Raw genomic sequence first — 17533 nt, 5'->3', positions numbered from 1 at the left:
AAAACAGGTTTCATGTCCTGTGCCCTGCCTGTGATTAAATTTAGACTACTACGTCATTTTGGTTAAAGGGTAACTTTGGTACTTTTCAACTTGGACCCAATTTTCCTGTGTTTTTGCTTCCAAGTGACTAATGAGGACAACATTTTTTGGAGCAACTGTACAGCAACAAAGTATGTCTACTAAAGTTCTTGTTTTCAGGCTCATAGTTAGATTCATGGAAAGGATCTCTATAAAGGTAGACCTTTCTTTGTTTAACAAGAAACAGCCACTATATTGCTCAGAACAGAAGAGTAGCTGGTCTACCACTGCCACAAGAAAAAATGATATGGGCATCATTACATCTCTTTTTAATCTCATTTGATTGGTTTAGTCCATGGTTTATGGGCTGAATGTTCCATTGTTTGCAGATGACACTTTATTGTACAATATTGTTAATATCAGTAAATCCATTCACTTGAAACCCAGCATGTACTCATGGTTAATGATCCATAAAAGCATTTTAGCCACTCAAGTGATCTTGTACTTTCAGTTCGACAAAAAACTGACTAAAGGGGAATCATGTTCCAGTTTAAATAAAGACGTAACCTGTTTTATTGTTGGAACACAAAGCTCGAATGCATAGCAGGAATTGTTTGAAAGGAAACACTGATGACTGTTAAATGCCTCATGGCTTAATCCTTCCTGTTAAACACTGAAGATTCTTGTCAACGCATGACTGTTGATTGATTCACCTTGCTAGATTTATACTAAATAACATAGGTTTACTCATAAGTATGTACTGATTTTGACTGAACAATCCTGGGTCCACATCATGATAACAAAAATACCCTTTATCGAAGCTTTATAGAGTTTGTAAACATATTTTCAACTTCAAAATTGGTGGAGTACTTTCTCACACTCTCTAAAGCTTCATGAAGAGGATCTTAACCAAAATGTGAACGATGGTAATGATAAGATGTGTTTGCTATTCAGAGCGTCATGATCAGATAAATTCCCTGAAGCCTGTGAACTTAAGGTTGCAGTTCTTAGAGTCTAAACCCGCATTGATGTTAGGACTTCAGTTGTACAATTATACAACATCTAAACTGATAACAGATCCCATTTATCTTGGGTTTTGTAGATGGGAAGGGGTAAGATCTTCAAAAAGTTCCCCAAAGATCCGCAGAGTCCCCCATTTGTAAATGTTTTTGAAAATGGTGCTTTGTTCACACCTGTGGTCAGCACTTTATTTTGTGTTTTTCCTTTATCTGAGTTGAATCTGCATGCAGCCAGCATTTTGCAGTCTATAGTTCTGAATAGACTGCACTGTGTATTGTTATCTGTTCCTCTGTCTCTGTGACTGGCTGTGGTTCCCAAGAGGCTTTGAACCGTATCCAGGTGTCAGTCCATGTAGATGCATGTTGCTATGGTTTGGTGCCAACAGTACTAAATGTGAAAGAAACAAATCTTTTCCTTTACCCCATGTGATGCCATATAATGCCAAAGAAAGTGCTAAATTGCAACAAACAGCAAACAATCAGGCCTATAAACAGGATTTTAGGAATACTGAGGTCCAAGTCCCCCAGTGTGCCACCTCTCCCCGATATCCAGCACAGAAAAGGGGGCATTTGTTAATTGTGCTATTTATTCTATATCTTATCCTGTAACATGAAGATTTATACTAAGTTGCTGTAAGCGGCTTCAAATCTTTCCCTGCTGGCAGGAATATAATTTAGGTGGAGAAATATTAAGAAAGGACATTTTCCTCGCCATTGTCGCCAAGTGCTTGCTCATGTTGGTAATATTACCACCATTCTAGACCTGCTCTATATGGACAGTGTCATGAGATACATATAAATTAAATTCAACTGAACTGAGAATAAGAGCCACATATTCATTTTCAGGTTTTATTTTTTAGCCTGAAAGTAGTCATTTGTAAATATTTTAAATCTTGAATTTGATCTGTTGTAAATAAAGTGTGAGTTATAATGTGAAAGATTTCTTGACAGTATAATATAATACTGGAATGAGACAGTATTGGCTTGTGCACATATGCACATATAAATCCCAACTGGAGTCATACCAACAGTAAAGGTGTTAGGGTTATTTTTTGCAGTAAAAATCCCCAGATTCCTCGAAAAAAAAAAAAAAAACTCTGAGGATATGACCTTTGTGTCCTCAAGGATAGCTACAGGCCTGTAAACACATCCAGTATAATAACTACAGAATTGAAGCACTTGGGAATGATGCTATGCTGCCTGGATTCCTGCTTCTGCTACTCAATAAAAATGTTTATTCTATAGGGTAAAATATGAAAATTAAGCCTGTTGAATTCTCTTTTCCGGCTCACCCTGATTCATTTAGTCATCTCACAACCATGTGTAATTTATGTTGGCTGCCTTTATAAAAAAAAAATCTAACCTTGAGTTGCTCCATTAGTAGTAATGGTGTAAAGAATAGGTGAAATGATTCATTTCGGTTAACTTATTCATTCAGTGTCATATTGTATACCTAATATAATTAATAACTCGGCATTGCTTGCATTTTCTTCTTGGTAAGTGGTCAGTATTTGGGTCAGGCATGAAAAAAATCATGTCAAAATGTTAAGATTAAAGTCGAACGTTTCAGAATTAATCAAAGTCTTAATGTTAGCACATGATGGCTTATTTTTTTTTGCCAAATTTCACAAGGAAATCATTTCATTTAGAGTATTTTAGCACATAAATCCAATGATGTAATAAATATTAGGACTTTGGAGAGACTGTGCCAAAAATTGCATCTGATCAGAAAAAAAGAAATCACTGTCACTTTTATTCTCGATATTTAAATTATTCTTAAAATGCAATAAACCCCCACAAAAGTAATAATAAAAGAAGCTTCCTCCTCTCTATTCCTTATACCTGGCACTAATAGAAAGCTGTCTACAAGCTGTTTGTAATAAATGTAAACAATTTTAAGTTTTCTATTGTAAGTTCTATCTCATTTCAATCTCCAGTATCTTATTTCCTTATTCCAGTCAAGAAAGCGTGGCATTTTGGATGGCAGCATACGTGCTTCCCTGCACCTCCACCTGACTGAATGATTAGTAAGGTCATGAGATGTGAAAATAAATGACATCAGATAAATAAAAAAAAACGAAACAATGAAAGCACTGTGCTCTTTCTGTTCATCTGTAACAGGTTTATCACGCCTCAGTGGTTCTCCTTTGTGAAAAATGAACCGAGTTCACAGGAGTCACAGGTATGTTGGGGGCAGAGATAGCAGGTCAGGCTGGGTCAGCGTTTCAATATCAGTGCTACAACGTTTGTTCTGCTGCTTCTTTAAAATTTGGTACACAGAGAATAGATTTCACACAACGTAATTTTGGCGTGCAAGAATATTCTAAACACATAGTCAGAATGTCAGGTGTTTACAGTTGAATGTAAAGCAATAAAGCATATTTGTAATTAAACATATATAATGGAACAATGTATGCAAGACTCACTTCTAATGCGTCCACTTCTCAGGTGGTTTCATGTTTCCTCTAATCTCACTAACAACTCACATCTGATCTGTTTGCTGATGCCAGTTACTATCAGACAATGTTTAACAATTTCCAAGGTGTCTGTAACTGAAAGGCTAGAATATTTTCCCATAACACCCTGGCAGAGATGTACAGCACTGATGTCCCTACCTGTGCTCTGAGTTAATCTGATAGCACACTCGCCTCACTTCTTCCTCCTTTATGCTTCACCTACACCCTTTCCTTGTTTGTCGTCTTGTTCTCAACGGTCTTCTGCAATCTGGGCATGTTTAAGATTGTTTCACTGTGGCCTAGTATTGCAACAGTGAAACAGTTAACTATCATAGATCTGTTGAATGAGTGGAATTATAATAACAATACACGTTTAGCACATATATCTTTTTCACAGCTTGTATATCAATTATTTCTCCATTAAGCTGCTATAATCATCCGCAGCAAAATTATCACATATTTCTGCAGTTACTTTCACCTTTATAGAGCTTTTTAGCATTTTTTTCTCTCACTGTTTTGGTTTTAACTGACTTCAGTGCTTTCCAACCAGTGCACCATACAACTCTGGTAAGCTCACTGTACACACGACAATAGCAAATAGCTGTTAAACATAGTGAAGCATTTCGTAGCTAAGCAACTCTCAGGAATTAAAGGCCAAATCAGAGTTACAAAGAAGGCCTTGGCCATAAACACATCTCCAAATGAACACTGCGATGTGTAATAAACTAACAAACTTACCATAACAACTACAGTATATAATATATACCAGTGTGGCTTCCACTGCCAGACTTCCAGTTGTTTAAAATTATAATTTCTAATGACACTAAAATAGTTGAATTTCTTCTTTGCTGCCACTTTCTAACTTACTAAAGAGCCAACATCAGATTTAGTTTACTGAGAAGATTTTTTTACAGCCTCCTAAAGACATCACAGCTGGAGGAAATCTTTTCAGCAAACAGAAATGTACCAGAATCCTTTGCCATTAGGATGACGACAGATCCTCTCACTCAAGACCCTGTAAACAACGCTTTGGAGGTCTGATTATTTGCCTATTTGCATATGAGAATGAGGAGATGGAGAAGAGGAAGGAGAAAATTATTTCTGTTCTATTTTTTATTTTTTATCTCAGTGACAAGCCAAAATATTGCATTTAATCTTGAATAATCAATGCAATAACTATATATTAATGTACAAATGTATACATTTGGCGGTAATTTCCACTCGTAATCTGTTATAAAAACATATTTCTCTGTCACTTCTAACATATTCACTCAAGCTTTAGCGTAAAGTGTGTTTTCATATTCGCAAAGTACCAACAGAGAGTTCTTTCCCACGTTGTGTCTGTCATTAATACATCCATTCCCTTGTTAATGTCTGTCAAGTGTCACATATTTATGAAAAAAACACACACTTAGAAACCTGATTCTTCAAATCCTTCACAGGGGGTTGTGCTCATCTGCCACTGAGTTATGCATTGTTGAGCTGCAAAGCTCCCCTTGCAAGTGTATCGTTAAATAAAGAAGCATCTTTTGACAGGAAACAAATAGAGAGCGTAGCCGTGAGTGAGTGCAAGAACTAGAAACTTTTTGAGGTTCAAGCTTAGCCTGTTTAGACAGGGAAGGTTGCATTCACTGCCACCTGACCAGAACCTTTCAAGGTACTAAAGCTCCCTTCCCACTCATGCACACACACTTGTATTAGCACTTAAAACACTTAAACACACGCACACAAACACACACAATGAGCCAGTATGTAGAAGCAAACCTGCATTTCCTTATAGATGCACAGTGTTGATGCAGATGTAATATGCATGATTAAAACTGGTACACAGGGGTTCACACACAACCCACCCACCCCACGCCCACACACACACACATACACATATATACCCAGTACTCATGAGCAAACTTGGCTGTCTCTGGCCTACCATTGTTCACTGGCACTGAGGCATTGCAGGGCTAAGTGAGGGCCCCTGATGGATACCTACCAGACTCAGACCACCAATAAAGGTGTGAGAGGAGAAAGAGAGTAAATTGAGGAATATTGAATGGGGGAGAAGGAGATGGCAGAAGATAGTGGAATATACAATCCAAAGGGAGAGGAAGAAAATCTATTGTCCCACTCATCCCATTCAAATGCACAGGTGTGTGTGTATAAGTGAAATATGGATGCTCCACTACTTTCCTGCACCTGGGTTCTATGATTTGCTCAACTCCACTGTGGATTGTGGGTCTAACAAAGTTATTATTTGAATTTCCAGACGCTCAGAAGAGGTGGGGGACTGCTTGTGGAGACAAACCAACAGAAATATTATCACCCGACCTAACATAGTTTCCCTGGTTCCAGCTAAAAGTGTTTTCGCATCTTTCAGCCCCTGTTTTGTTTTTTTTAGCCAGAATCAACTGCTCTAATCATCTCAATTTGCATAATCGCATACTTCTGTTTGCTTTGCTATTTTGAGTACATAAGCGCCTTCACACTGTCAATCTTAGCAATGCAGTGTACCGTGAGTATCAGGACGGACTCATAATTGTCAAAAAGTTGAGTATGGACACTCCTTGCGCCCAGTGGCTGCAATTTTGGCTACGTAGTAGACGGAGAGCAACCACCAGCATTGTGAAAATGGAGTTGCTGGAGATGAAGCAGTTACGGTGAATACAAATACAAACTGTACATATGTTTCATATTTATATTTTGGCTGGCACTAATGCTGATATCCGAGTCTATCATATGTCCTGCATATAAAAAGCGATCAGTGGCAACTATAGCTGTCAAATGAAAGCAATATAATTAAAAGCATAAAATTTCCCTACAAAATCTAGTGGTGTACACATATAAAGCTGAACCCAATCCAAAGTACTGAAGTCACCTCTGTATAATTTGCCTGCAATCCTGAGTAATGGAATTCAATTTGCCACCTTTCTCTCAAATGTTCTCAGAGATTTTACTGTGGAACAAAACTCTATGCACCGTGAATTTTTGCACCTCAAAGTACGCTGCTAATCTGATCTCCGGAGAAAGATGTGTGGTATATTTCTGTAGAAAAGCTGGCAAAGGCGTAACTTGTGCTCCAGGCGTTGTAAACAGACACACACCACCAAGTCCAACAAGCACAGCAACAGTCAACATCCCCCTGGCACAAAAATAAAAAAAACAGAAGAAACAGTCTTGGGAGCTCCACTAAAAGCAAAGTTGCTCCGCTGAGGCCACACACGTCACACGCAACACAAATCAGTTCACTCCGTTGTCTTCTTTTCTCCACGAAGCTTTGAAACAACAAAGTGTCTGTGACATGAGAGACACTAATAGAGAGAGATTTAAATTCATATGAAGGGAAATTAAGATGATTGCTAATCACAGCGGTATCTCACTTGACCTGATGGCCTTCACTGGTGGCCATTTATCCATCAGCGGTGAAGTGGAGGCTACTGTGTGGCACTTAAATGACATGGGTGTGAAGTGACAGATGAGAAAGTAAACACACAAAGGTCAAGACGCTTCGCATGCTGAAAGAGAGGGAAATTTGTGGTAACCTGAGCTCCGCATTACCAGAAACAATGCCGCGGTCTTGAAACTTAAGACGTGTTTCCACGTCCAAAGTCGTGTCAAGCGATCTTTTTTAAGCGTCTGTGATTTGAAGCTGGCAACAATAACATCATCTGATTCGGACCCATTGTGCATCAGGAGACTTTTAAGGTGAAGGCCTATTTAGATTAACAGTGTGGCGATATTAAATCAGAATGCACAACATGTCTTTATAGGACAAAAAGACACAAATCCAGAGGCCTTATTTACTGTTCAATGATGGGCTTCTGCTCCTCTGCTTCACCTCCTCCCCCCTCCTCCTCCTTCTCCTTCTTCTCTCCATCTCTATGACAGTGGGAGACATAATCAGGTTTTGCGAGATTTGGCAGTAGATTAGCAGCCACCTTGCTTCAGATAAGAAGCCACACTGATAAAGCCCCGTCCTAGGAGGCACATGGCTGCGATTAAACGCCATATCTGACATGAGCAGATCTGTTAAGGAACACAATTAAGACACTGTCTAGCCATATCTACTCTAACTGTGCTTGTCCCTGCTAATCCCTTCGTTCTGTGTAGGAGGTGAGGTTGAAGAATCTCACTGAATCATCTGTGCAAACGGTGGAACTAGACTTCGAGTTTTGCCGCGACGCAGAGGTAACAGCAGTTGTATACTAGTTGTTCTTTTAAATGAGATTATGATCAGATGTTAGAATCGCACAGGCAAGTTGAGAAGTGACCTTATCTCAAGGTGAAACTGATCCGGTTTGAAGGTTCTTTAAACAAACCAGGCCTTGTCAGTAATCCTATGATCCAGATACAAACAGAAGAGGCAGTAAACGAGTAAATATAACACTACAGCTTTTATCCATAATCCAATTTATAGAGGCTTTTCCAAAACAGCTATTAATGTCCCATTTTCCTCCGCTGGGTAATTAGAAGTAAGCCTGAAACATAACCTTTCTAAGAGCTCAATACATAGCGACACACACACATTTACACAGGCTTGCAGCTGCCCTCCCTGCAAGAAAATGCTGTAACTGGTCTATATAAAAACCCTAAGTGGTGTGTGTGGAAAAAATCCAGGTGAGAGGAGCTTAATGTGCCTGGATAAACTTGCCAGCCACAAAATCCAAACCTCAAATTCCACTTCACAGTGGATGGAATGATAAAAGCTGAATGCGCGTCCACGCAGCATCAGCGGCTGGCGTTCATTTGTGTTTTTTAGCACACACATTTCTTCTTTGTTGATGGATGCATTTCATTATCTGCACATGTCTTGCACAGCTGGAGTAAGTCTGTACCAACCCCTATCTATCAAGGCCCATAACTTGTGGAACATCTTTCTGCAAATAGCAGACCTGCTTCTCAAAACCTCTTACCGTCATTATCGGGATGCTTTTGTTACGACAAATGCCTCCAAAAACACAACATGTGTTTGTTTGTAATTGGGAAGGTATGCTGCTGATAAGATCCATCACTTAAGGACTGACTGAGAAGAAGATGTGAAAAAAAAGTGCCATCTATCAGTCATAAGTTTTGGATTCAAAAACAGTAATCTTCTTTTATCAACAAGCGGATAACACCTACCAGTCTGTACTTGTGATAAGTAGTAATATTAATGCCTAATAATGTCTACGTCTGCATCAGATCATTGTGTATTATACCATAAGCAATTTTTTCTGGCCTCTAGTGTAGCAGACCTTCCTCTGAGATGCCATCCAGGGATTCATTATCTCTGTAAAACACCACAAGGGGGTTGAGTGCTTCCATCCGCTGCCTCTTTAACCCGCATCCATTATTCAGAGCTAGTCTAGTGGAGTCAGAACTACAGGGAGACCAAGAAAAGTCACTGATGTCTCACTTTTACATCTCCACATGATTAATAAGCTGAGGAGACTAATATTAACATTTTTAGTTGCCATTTTTTGTGCAAGGATTATGCAAATGCCGAGGAAGACGGTGCTTGTGTGCAAATGCGGGGACGGACAATGTTTAAAGCGATGTGTTTCCCTTGGTGACTGCCACTGTGTTTGTCACATTACGCTCAAGCAGTTTTTCCGTGTAATAACGGTAAGGCAATCTGTTGCGTGTAACTGGACCCTGTTAGAATGGAGAGAAAATGAATGAAACATGTGACAAGGTGTGATTAGTTATCCGGGGATCTCGCAGGGTTTTTGTTGACAGATGGGTCTTTTGTCAAGGTAATTTGTTCAACAGAATAACCAGGTAGATAATTACCTGTTGCTTTTGTGGCTATTAAGGCCATTGTTGTGTTAAAACACATCCTAATGGTGAATATTCATTGCTCAGTAGGGCAACCAAATGGGGTCATTGTATCTAGCTGACCTGAGGCAACATTTTCTTTCTGTTTTGTTAGAATGAATTTAAGAAAATCCACCTTTTTGACCTGTGGTGCATCTTGGACAGAGTGAATCTTAGAACAAAATGAATGAATTTTCTGCAAATCACAATTTCTAAAAAGTGTATTTAAAGTCTGGTCTTGGCACTTTTTACTTCAACTACAGCTGCATATAGGCTCAGTTGCATCAGATTAGACCACTATTCACCCGTGATGCAAATAAACATGATAGGGTTTTAGGAGGCAGGAGCGGAAAGGGGTGTGACCAGGGTGTTGTATTTCATGTCAAACCACCTGGAGGGGAGACACTTAAGGCGCTGGTTGAGGGTGCCAGCGGCAGTTGAGAGACGTCAGCCACTCAAGAAGAAGAAGAAGGCCACTTCACTTGAATAACTTTACTGGACGGCCTGACTTTGAAATCACATCTCTTCCGGCAATGGACAGCAGGATCAGACCTCTTGGCCTGACCGGGCACACCGCCAACCCGCTCGGTGGCTTGCAGGTGCCCCCTTCCCTCCTGCGTCCACCGCCTCTCTTCCTCCGGGCTTGTAACCCCGCTCTGGAGAGAGGATACCCCCGCACACCGAAGTGCGCCAGATGCAGGAACCACGGCGTGGTCTCGGCTCTCAAAGGCCACAAACGCTTTTGTCGCTGGAGAGACTGCGTGTGCGCAAAGTGCACTCTGATTGCGGAGAGGCAGCGCGTAATGGCCGCGCAGGTGGCGCTGAGGAGGCAACAGGCGCAGGAGGAGAGCGAGGCCCGGGAGCTCAGGCTCATGTACCCTGGCTCGGGCATCGGTGGGGAAACATTGAACCCTCGGGGGTCACCATTAGGGCCCGGGGTGCCAGCAGCTTCCAGCAGCACTCCAACAGCTCCCAGTTTTGATGTTTTTGGAGCAGAGGACCAAAAGGACGGTGAGTTAACAATAAAAAAACATTACTTTTAAAAAGAAATGAATTATATAATTCAATTGTTTATTATTGAAAAGTATTATATTAAGTTTGTATGCAGTCTGAGTTACATTAAAGTTACCAAAACTACAAGACTGAAATGTTTTAAGCACAGACAGAAACTCAGTTATTTTTCTCTCATTTCAGATGACAAACTGAGCAAGTACAACTTCTATAATGGATTCATGGGCCGGCCCCTCTTTGCGCCCCGGCTCCCCTCTCCAAACGACAAGAAGGATCTGTCTCCAAACAAGGACAACACGGCCTCATCCAATGATGGCACCGAGAGTCCACCTCCAGTGTTTGATCACATGGAGAGTCCACAGAGGTCGCTTTCCTCCTCGGATACGGAGTCAGGCAGCGAGTCGGAGAAACCAAAAGACTTCCCAAGCCTGGACCGGGACCCCACTGATATTATGGCCAAGATCTTCCCCCATCAGAAACGGGACACCCTGGAGTCTATGGTGAGAACGTGTAAAGGCGACATTGTCAGATCCATCGAGCTGGTGTTGAGCTCCAAAGAGAACAAAATTGACTCTGATAGTTTGTCTCACGCAAGCGCACTCAGGCCTTCTGTTGAACTGCCTGGAGCGCTTGGTGCTCTGGGGAACAAGTCTGCCTTCTCCCCGCTCCACATGCCACCCACTGCCGCCGGGGGAGGCAGTCTGTACGGGCTCAGTCCTCGTCTCGGTGTCAGCCCCCTGCGGCTCGCCTACTCCTCTGCAAATGCAGGTTTTATGTCTCCATACATGACATCCGGACTGATGCCAGTGTTTCCACTGCGTCCACCACTGGACTCATATTCCTTTCCGGGCATGATCCGAGACCTCTCTTACCTTCAGAGCAAGGAGTCGCTTTGCAGTACAGGTCTTTACGCACGACTGAACAGTGACAAATGACAAATGAAACACAATAAAGACTTTTATTAATCATATTGTAAATTTACCTTTAAAAAGCCATTCAAATGCCTCAAACTCTGCATTATGACAATTTCCTTTTAAAACTTGATTGTTTTTTTTTATAGTGTACATGTTGTAAAGATGTTTTTAATATTAATAAAGCTATCAAAAGGTGCTCTTGTTTGATGTGTTTTGATGCTTCACACATGCATAAATAATCTTTCTTTAAACACACATTAAGTTACACATTTACCATGCCATGCAGACATTTGTAGCCGTTCTAAACATATTTTCTTCATATTTTCATAAGTTATGCATGAAACGCTGCAGTCAAGTAAACCACTGCAACATCTGAGAGTTAAATGTTACAATGTAGTGGATGAATAAGGAGCTGGGGACGTCACAGTACTAAAATGTTACAATGTAGTGAATGTTGATGGTCATTATAGTGTTACATTTAACCCTCATGCGTTACTATGGACATTTTTGTCCATGTGGGCAATTATATTGTCTTTATCGGGCTATCATTTTTGCATATGATACAATTTTTTTGTAACAAAGTCTCTCTTGACAAATTCTGGAATTCAAATTCGAATTTTTCTAATAGATCAACAGAAAAAAAAAATCATTAAGGTCAAAAATGTCCCCAAATTCATATTTTTTTTCCGCATAAACCTCTTAAACAACCTCTGCTCAAAACAACCAAACATCATCAAATCATTTTGAGGATTTTAAGTTGGATTACTTGATGTCACTGTTGTTATTCATGAAAAAAATAACATCAATAATAATAATAATCATAATAAATAACATCAAGTAATACAACTGGAATTGAAAAGTATGAGGGTCTTCATTCTGGGTTTAGTTGCCCTGGAAACGCCCCCTCTCACTTTAGGACGTCACTACCTGCCGTGCTCAGGTGGTGACGAGTCCATATTTAGTAATGACAAGTCTCTTTCAAACTGGAACATGTAAAACATTTTATAACATTAAAAACATTTTCACACAACAAAGAAACAAAAACAAAAACACAGCGTTTCTTTCTCCGCCACTCATGATTGGTCAAAACAGCCACATGCGGCTCGGATGTAAACCAATGGGAAGCCTCAGAGGCGTCACGTGACCGCGTGTTTCAGGAAGCCAGTGCCTGTCCAGGTTTGAATGTTGGCTCGTCCTGTGTGTGTTTGTGTTTGTATCATGTTTGAAACCTCTCCGAGCGGCTTTCTGTGAGGCGGGAGGAACACAGTTTGGACATTTCTCACATCTGACATGCGTCTCCACATTATCCTCGCCGCTGTCTGTTGGTGTGGCTTCGTAGACTCTCGGAAAATCAGAGGGATATCTTCGTCCTGTGAGTTCAATGTCCCCTTGCGGCTAGCTCGAGGCTAGCTCTGTGAATAACAGTGCATGGTGCAAATAACAGCAACACAGGCGACATGTCGTAGCTTCTCATGAGGTTCCCATCCCTGCATAAAGTTTGCAATAACTAAACACAGCATCTAAAGTTTGCACAAGGTTGTAGCAGCACAATCAAGACCTTAAAGTAGGTGCAGTAGCATTCATTCACAGGCTGTGTCACCTAACAGTGAGTTTTAATCATGAGAGAAATGTTACAAGATGCAAAGTGTGCTTCAAAGTCTGCTGTTTTGTCCTGTTACATTTCTAGCTGCAGTTCAAGGTCATCAAGCTGCATCAGCCTGTGATGTTTTTTGTTTTTATGTCCTCCAACAGACAAACGCTTCTACAGGGAGAGGAAGTCCTTCATGTGTATCGACGGGTCCAAAGTCATCCCGTTCGAGCAGGTGAACGACGACTACTGCGACTGCGAAGATGGCTCCGATGAACCAGGTAAAGACTCCTCGCGATGAGCTCTTCAGCATTGTGAAGATGCTGCGCCGACTGTCAAATACACTTTTGAAGACAGATCACACCTCTCAGATTCTTCTCACAGCCAGATTTTTGCTGTCCGCCCCTCATGAGACGCCTAGGCCATGAGTAAATGACTCAATTTTATGTAGGTAACATGTCACCTGTCATTTACAAACCGTCATTATCACAATAATCATCATCAGTTCATCAAATGAAATCAATTTTATTTGTATAGCCCAAAGTCACAAAGCACATTTGCCTCAGAGGGCTTTACAATCTGTACAGGGAGTGACACCCTCTGTCCTTAGACCCTCGGTTCGAGTGAGGAAATTTGCCCACAAAAAACCTTTAACAGGGAAGAAGAAACCTCAGGAAGAGCCACAGAGGAGGGATCCCTCTCCCAGGACGGACAGAGACGTGCAATAGATGTCACGTGTACAGGACAAATCAACACAAAGATCAGTGACTCAATGTTCTCACTGTGCAAATCTGTATTCCTTTCCAAACTGCTGCTATATTAATTAAACAATGTGGATTTGTTAGAACATATAAAGGCACCGTGCTCTGCTGAAGGAGTCGTTTAGTTCCATTTTAATCACGTAGCGCCAAATCATAACAGAAGTTATCTCAGGGCGAGTCGACACCGTACTGCATAAGCAAACACTCGTGGTGCTGAAGTCCACTGTGTGCGTTCATGAGTACATAATGTGCTGTTAATGCCCTCACATACTGGGTTAATCAAACCCTTACCACTGTGAGCGACACGAGTACAAGCACAGCAGCGAACGTCTCTGCTCGTTACGGACAAAAGAAGGCAGAAAAAGTCAAAAGGTGAATGAGTCAATGTCGATTATCTGCACACATCAAGATTTCGGAGTGACTGATCGCATGTTGGAGGCTGATGCAGCCAAAAAAGGTCATCAGCATAAAATCAGTTTCAATAGATGGGCATTTATCCCAAAAAGCAGCAGCTGAATTCAGACTTTTTCTTGATTATTGGACTTAGTTAAACAATACGTTCAACTTTCAACTTTTTTTTATTTATATAGCACCTTTCATACTGAGTTGTAGCCCAAAGTGCTTCACAGAACAGAGTAAAAACAGAAATAGAAAACAGAGCAGTTTCATGAAAAAATAGAAATGAAAAGAAAAGTAAAAACATAAAACTACAACAATGAAACAAATAAGAAAAGAACCCATAGGATAAAAAGCATAATTTAAGAACAGTTGCAGTAAAAGTAGATATGACCTGTACAGTAAATAAGAAACCAGAGATAAAAGTAACAGGGAGTGATCAGGACATAAAAAAATCAGCAGTGAATGGCACCTTAGGTAAAAGCCAGGCTAAAGAGGTCTGTCTTAAGTTGTTTTTAAAAAATGAAAACGTTGAGAGAGAATTATGAACACAAATCTCAGTGTATGTCTTGGATCTATAATTGTTTCTAAACTCTACACTATAAATACAAAAACCTACATACTATATTGTAGCCACATGTATAGTTTTTGCTATAAGTGACTGATGTATCCTGGGAGTAGAGCATTTAATGTGACAGATTACACTAGAACTTGGTGGCCACAGTTGCATAATTTAAGAAAATGTGGAAAGATAAGCATTATTAAAATGCTGCTTTGACTTGACCGACTGCTTGTACCTTCAAAAATCAATGCATTCTACAGTGGCAGGCAAATTTTACCCATCTGCGATCTTAGGTACACAGCGACCTCTGGCAGTAGTGTTAATACTAGATTACAAAATGCAGCATACCATGCCAAAATGTCTTAACGCTCTGGCCTTTTTAAAGTACACTCTATTACACATTCAAAGTTCATAGTCTGCAGTTAAGGCAAAGGCTGGCTCACTTCCAAAACAAGATACTTTCTGTCCTCTAAGGGTCTCCGAGGGATGCAGACACGCTCTGTTTGGCCACTTCTAAAGGTGAAAAGGCAGTTTTGTTTAAAAAAAAAAAAAACAAGCAAAAAAATTGAACTGGACAAAAACGAAACAGAATTCAATCCGCATCTATACGGGGTGCCCGTTAAAAAAGGTTGAAAAGGGACATACTATATGTTACTCGCTTCAGCCCCTGTGCATGAGTTATAAATAGTTTTTTATTAGATTTGTTGTTTTGCTGAAAGTTTGCTTATTATGCAGCGCTGACTTCTGCTCCTGCTCCCATGTAGGCACCTCAGCCTGTCCTCGTGGCCGATTCTACTGCACCAATCTGGGTTTCCGCCCACACTACATCCCATCATCGCGAGTCAACGATGGCATCTGTGGTAAGGCTTTTTATATAGGACGCGGAGAAAAAAAAAAAAGAACTCTCTTGAGTGGTGACTTTAATAAACTTAGCAGAATCTTTTGAAGTGAGGGAACGTATCAACAATATTTTCTGCTTCAGCGTTTTTTTTTTTCAAGGACAACAAGGGCACCGCTGCGAGTGTTGAAGGTGATGAACAGATTTATTCTTGCAGTGATGACTTATTTGTTCAAAAGAGCCGGTGCAAAGGTTTTTTTTTTTTTGTGGCAAATGCGCTTCCAACATCTCACAACTGAAGTAATTTCACAGGTAGTCGTGAGGTTTTAATCAACATAGTTCTGTTTTCCCTTTTTTGTGTGTTTTTCAAACGTGGACAGGAATTCATTTTTTTATTTTATTGTACAAGAAGCTGACATGTTGGTGTACAAACTGTCACCCCATCCGTAGTACAAACAAACAGATGAAGCAGACACGGCAAACAAAACACGGCTCTCTAACACACACACACACTCTCGACAATGCACAAAATCTTCTCACGCAGTTTCCCTTGAAAAACATCCTGCCCCCTTCCCTCAAGGCCTTTTGCCATTCTTTCCTGTAATATCTTCCGTACGCTATGCCTGATCCTGTAGCTCTCCACTTTGGATGAAATCAATACATTCTGTTGTCGACATTTCCTCTGTGTCACCAGCTCTTTCGGTAGCATTAGATGGTGTGCAAGAATCCCGGGTAAAAAAAAAACAAAAACTGAAGGAATAAAGAATGAAAGGGCAATAGTGGAAAAATTTTCAAAGCTTCCATCTCTTTTTTTTCTCCGTCCTTTATTCTACTCCCACCTGTCCTCTCGTACCTTCCCTGCCTTGAATGGAGCCGCTTAATAGCTACCACGTTGTTGCTTTTTCCTCTTCTGCTGGTCGTTAAGAGATTCTCATTGGTTTCTCTTTCCTGGGCTCCGAAGCTCTTGCTCCACCGGTCACCAGTAGGGTTCTGGATAATTGTTGAGGAATGTCAAACTGTGCCCACTCTCTTGGGTTAAACATCTGAGCAAAAGCCGTGTGTGAGCACCATGCAGCTGATCTTATAAGTGGTTGATCTCTAGAGACCTCCTCTGAAACAGAGATATCGAGCACAGACACAAAGATCTGATCGCCGAGGTTGAGTGGCTAGACCAACTTATCTTTGGCCAGGCTCGCCTATCGCTGTACAAAGAAGCAAATATTTATATTTCCCCAAGTATTTAACCATTTCTTGATTATTTTTTCATGTTAATCATGTTATGTATGAATTGTAAGAAAAGAATTCAGTTCAATTTCATTTATAGAGCACAGAAGGTTTAGACTCTAATGGAGATATGGTACTGATACACTAATATTGTATGTAGTGGACGTTGTGCAGGATCACAGCAGCAGCCGCAATCTATGAGAACCTGCGAGACGAGAGCACATGTTCAAATGTCTTGTTTTTTTCCCATTAAAGAACAGCTGGAGCGACTGAAACCAATTAATATTTTGCATTCTCTCCTGGAAAAACGATTGAAATGTTGATTAATTTTCTGACATTTGACAGAGCAGCTCTATTTTCATTACACCATATCTTCTTTTTTTTTCAGTAATTCTGGTTATGTCGCTAAATCTGATATCATTTTTTTGATGTCTCAAAAGTGATACTATGCTGTTATGTTGTTTTTTTTAAACTTTAATCTGTGTCCATTTCTGTTGCCAAATCATGCATTGATCACACTGTTAATAATAAAGACACTGTGCTCACCTCTCCATGCTGATAATACTGAATGCTCTTCTGTTCTCTTGTATGTGCTTTGGATTGGTTTCTCCTGTGTCTCGTGCCAGATTGCTGCGACGCTTCAGACGAATACAACAGCCACGCTCACTGCCAGAACACTTGCTGGTCAGTTGAATCAAAACTGAGATTCAATATTTATGAAAATAACACATGCAGATTTTGATTCAGAATATGGCATCAGAGGCCCACGCACAGCTAAAGAAATAAATATCCAACCAGTTTTTTTTTTTTTACTGGGTAATTGTATCAAACAGCACAAACAGATCTTGTTAGATTCAAGTTCACACAAAGCTGTTCATCGCAGCGTCGGGTGCGATGGAGCTCACCTGCTGCACTTATTTGATAGTGACTCACCCACTGTGCCACCAGGGGGCATGGTG

At 40.5% G+C, this 17533-nt stretch overlaps 2 protein-coding genes across 2 annotated transcripts in view; both read left to right on the top strand.

Moving 5' to 3' along the window:
* Positions 1–9698: 9698 nt before the first annotated feature.
* Positions 9699–11392, top strand: LOC104923987 (doublesex- and mab-3-related transcription factor A1). The gene is made up of 2 exons (XM_010737207.3): positions 9699–10291; positions 10475–11392. The coding sequence occupies exons 1-2, from the start codon at positions 9814–9816 to the stop codon at positions 11224–11226; spliced, it is 1230 nt and encodes a 409-aa protein (XP_010735509.1). The 5' UTR covers positions 9699–9813; the 3' UTR covers positions 11227–11392.
* Positions 11393–12356: 964 nt separating this feature from the next.
* Positions 12357–17533, top strand: part of LOC104923988 (glucosidase 2 subunit beta) — a 117489-nt gene continuing 112312 nt past the window's right edge. The window contains exons 1-4 of the mRNA XM_027288032.1: positions 12357–12577; positions 12958–13074; positions 15277–15372; positions 17201–17258. Of these exons, the coding sequence (XP_027143833.1) occupies positions 12496–12577; positions 12958–13074; positions 15277–15372; positions 17201–17258 (353 nt within the window). The 5' untranslated portion in view covers positions 12357–12495. The remainder of the gene's footprint in view (positions 12578–12957; positions 13075–15276; positions 15373–17200; positions 17259–17533) is intronic.

This window comes from Larimichthys crocea, chromosome XIV (genome assembly GCF_000972845.2).
Source record: "Larimichthys crocea isolate SSNF chromosome XIV, L_crocea_2.0, whole genome shotgun sequence".
Classification (NCBI taxonomy): Eukaryota; Metazoa; Chordata; class Actinopteri; family Sciaenidae; genus Larimichthys; species Larimichthys crocea.
The sequence above is the reverse complement of the archived record's forward strand: the minus strand, read 5'-3'. Positions and strand labels throughout refer to the sequence as shown.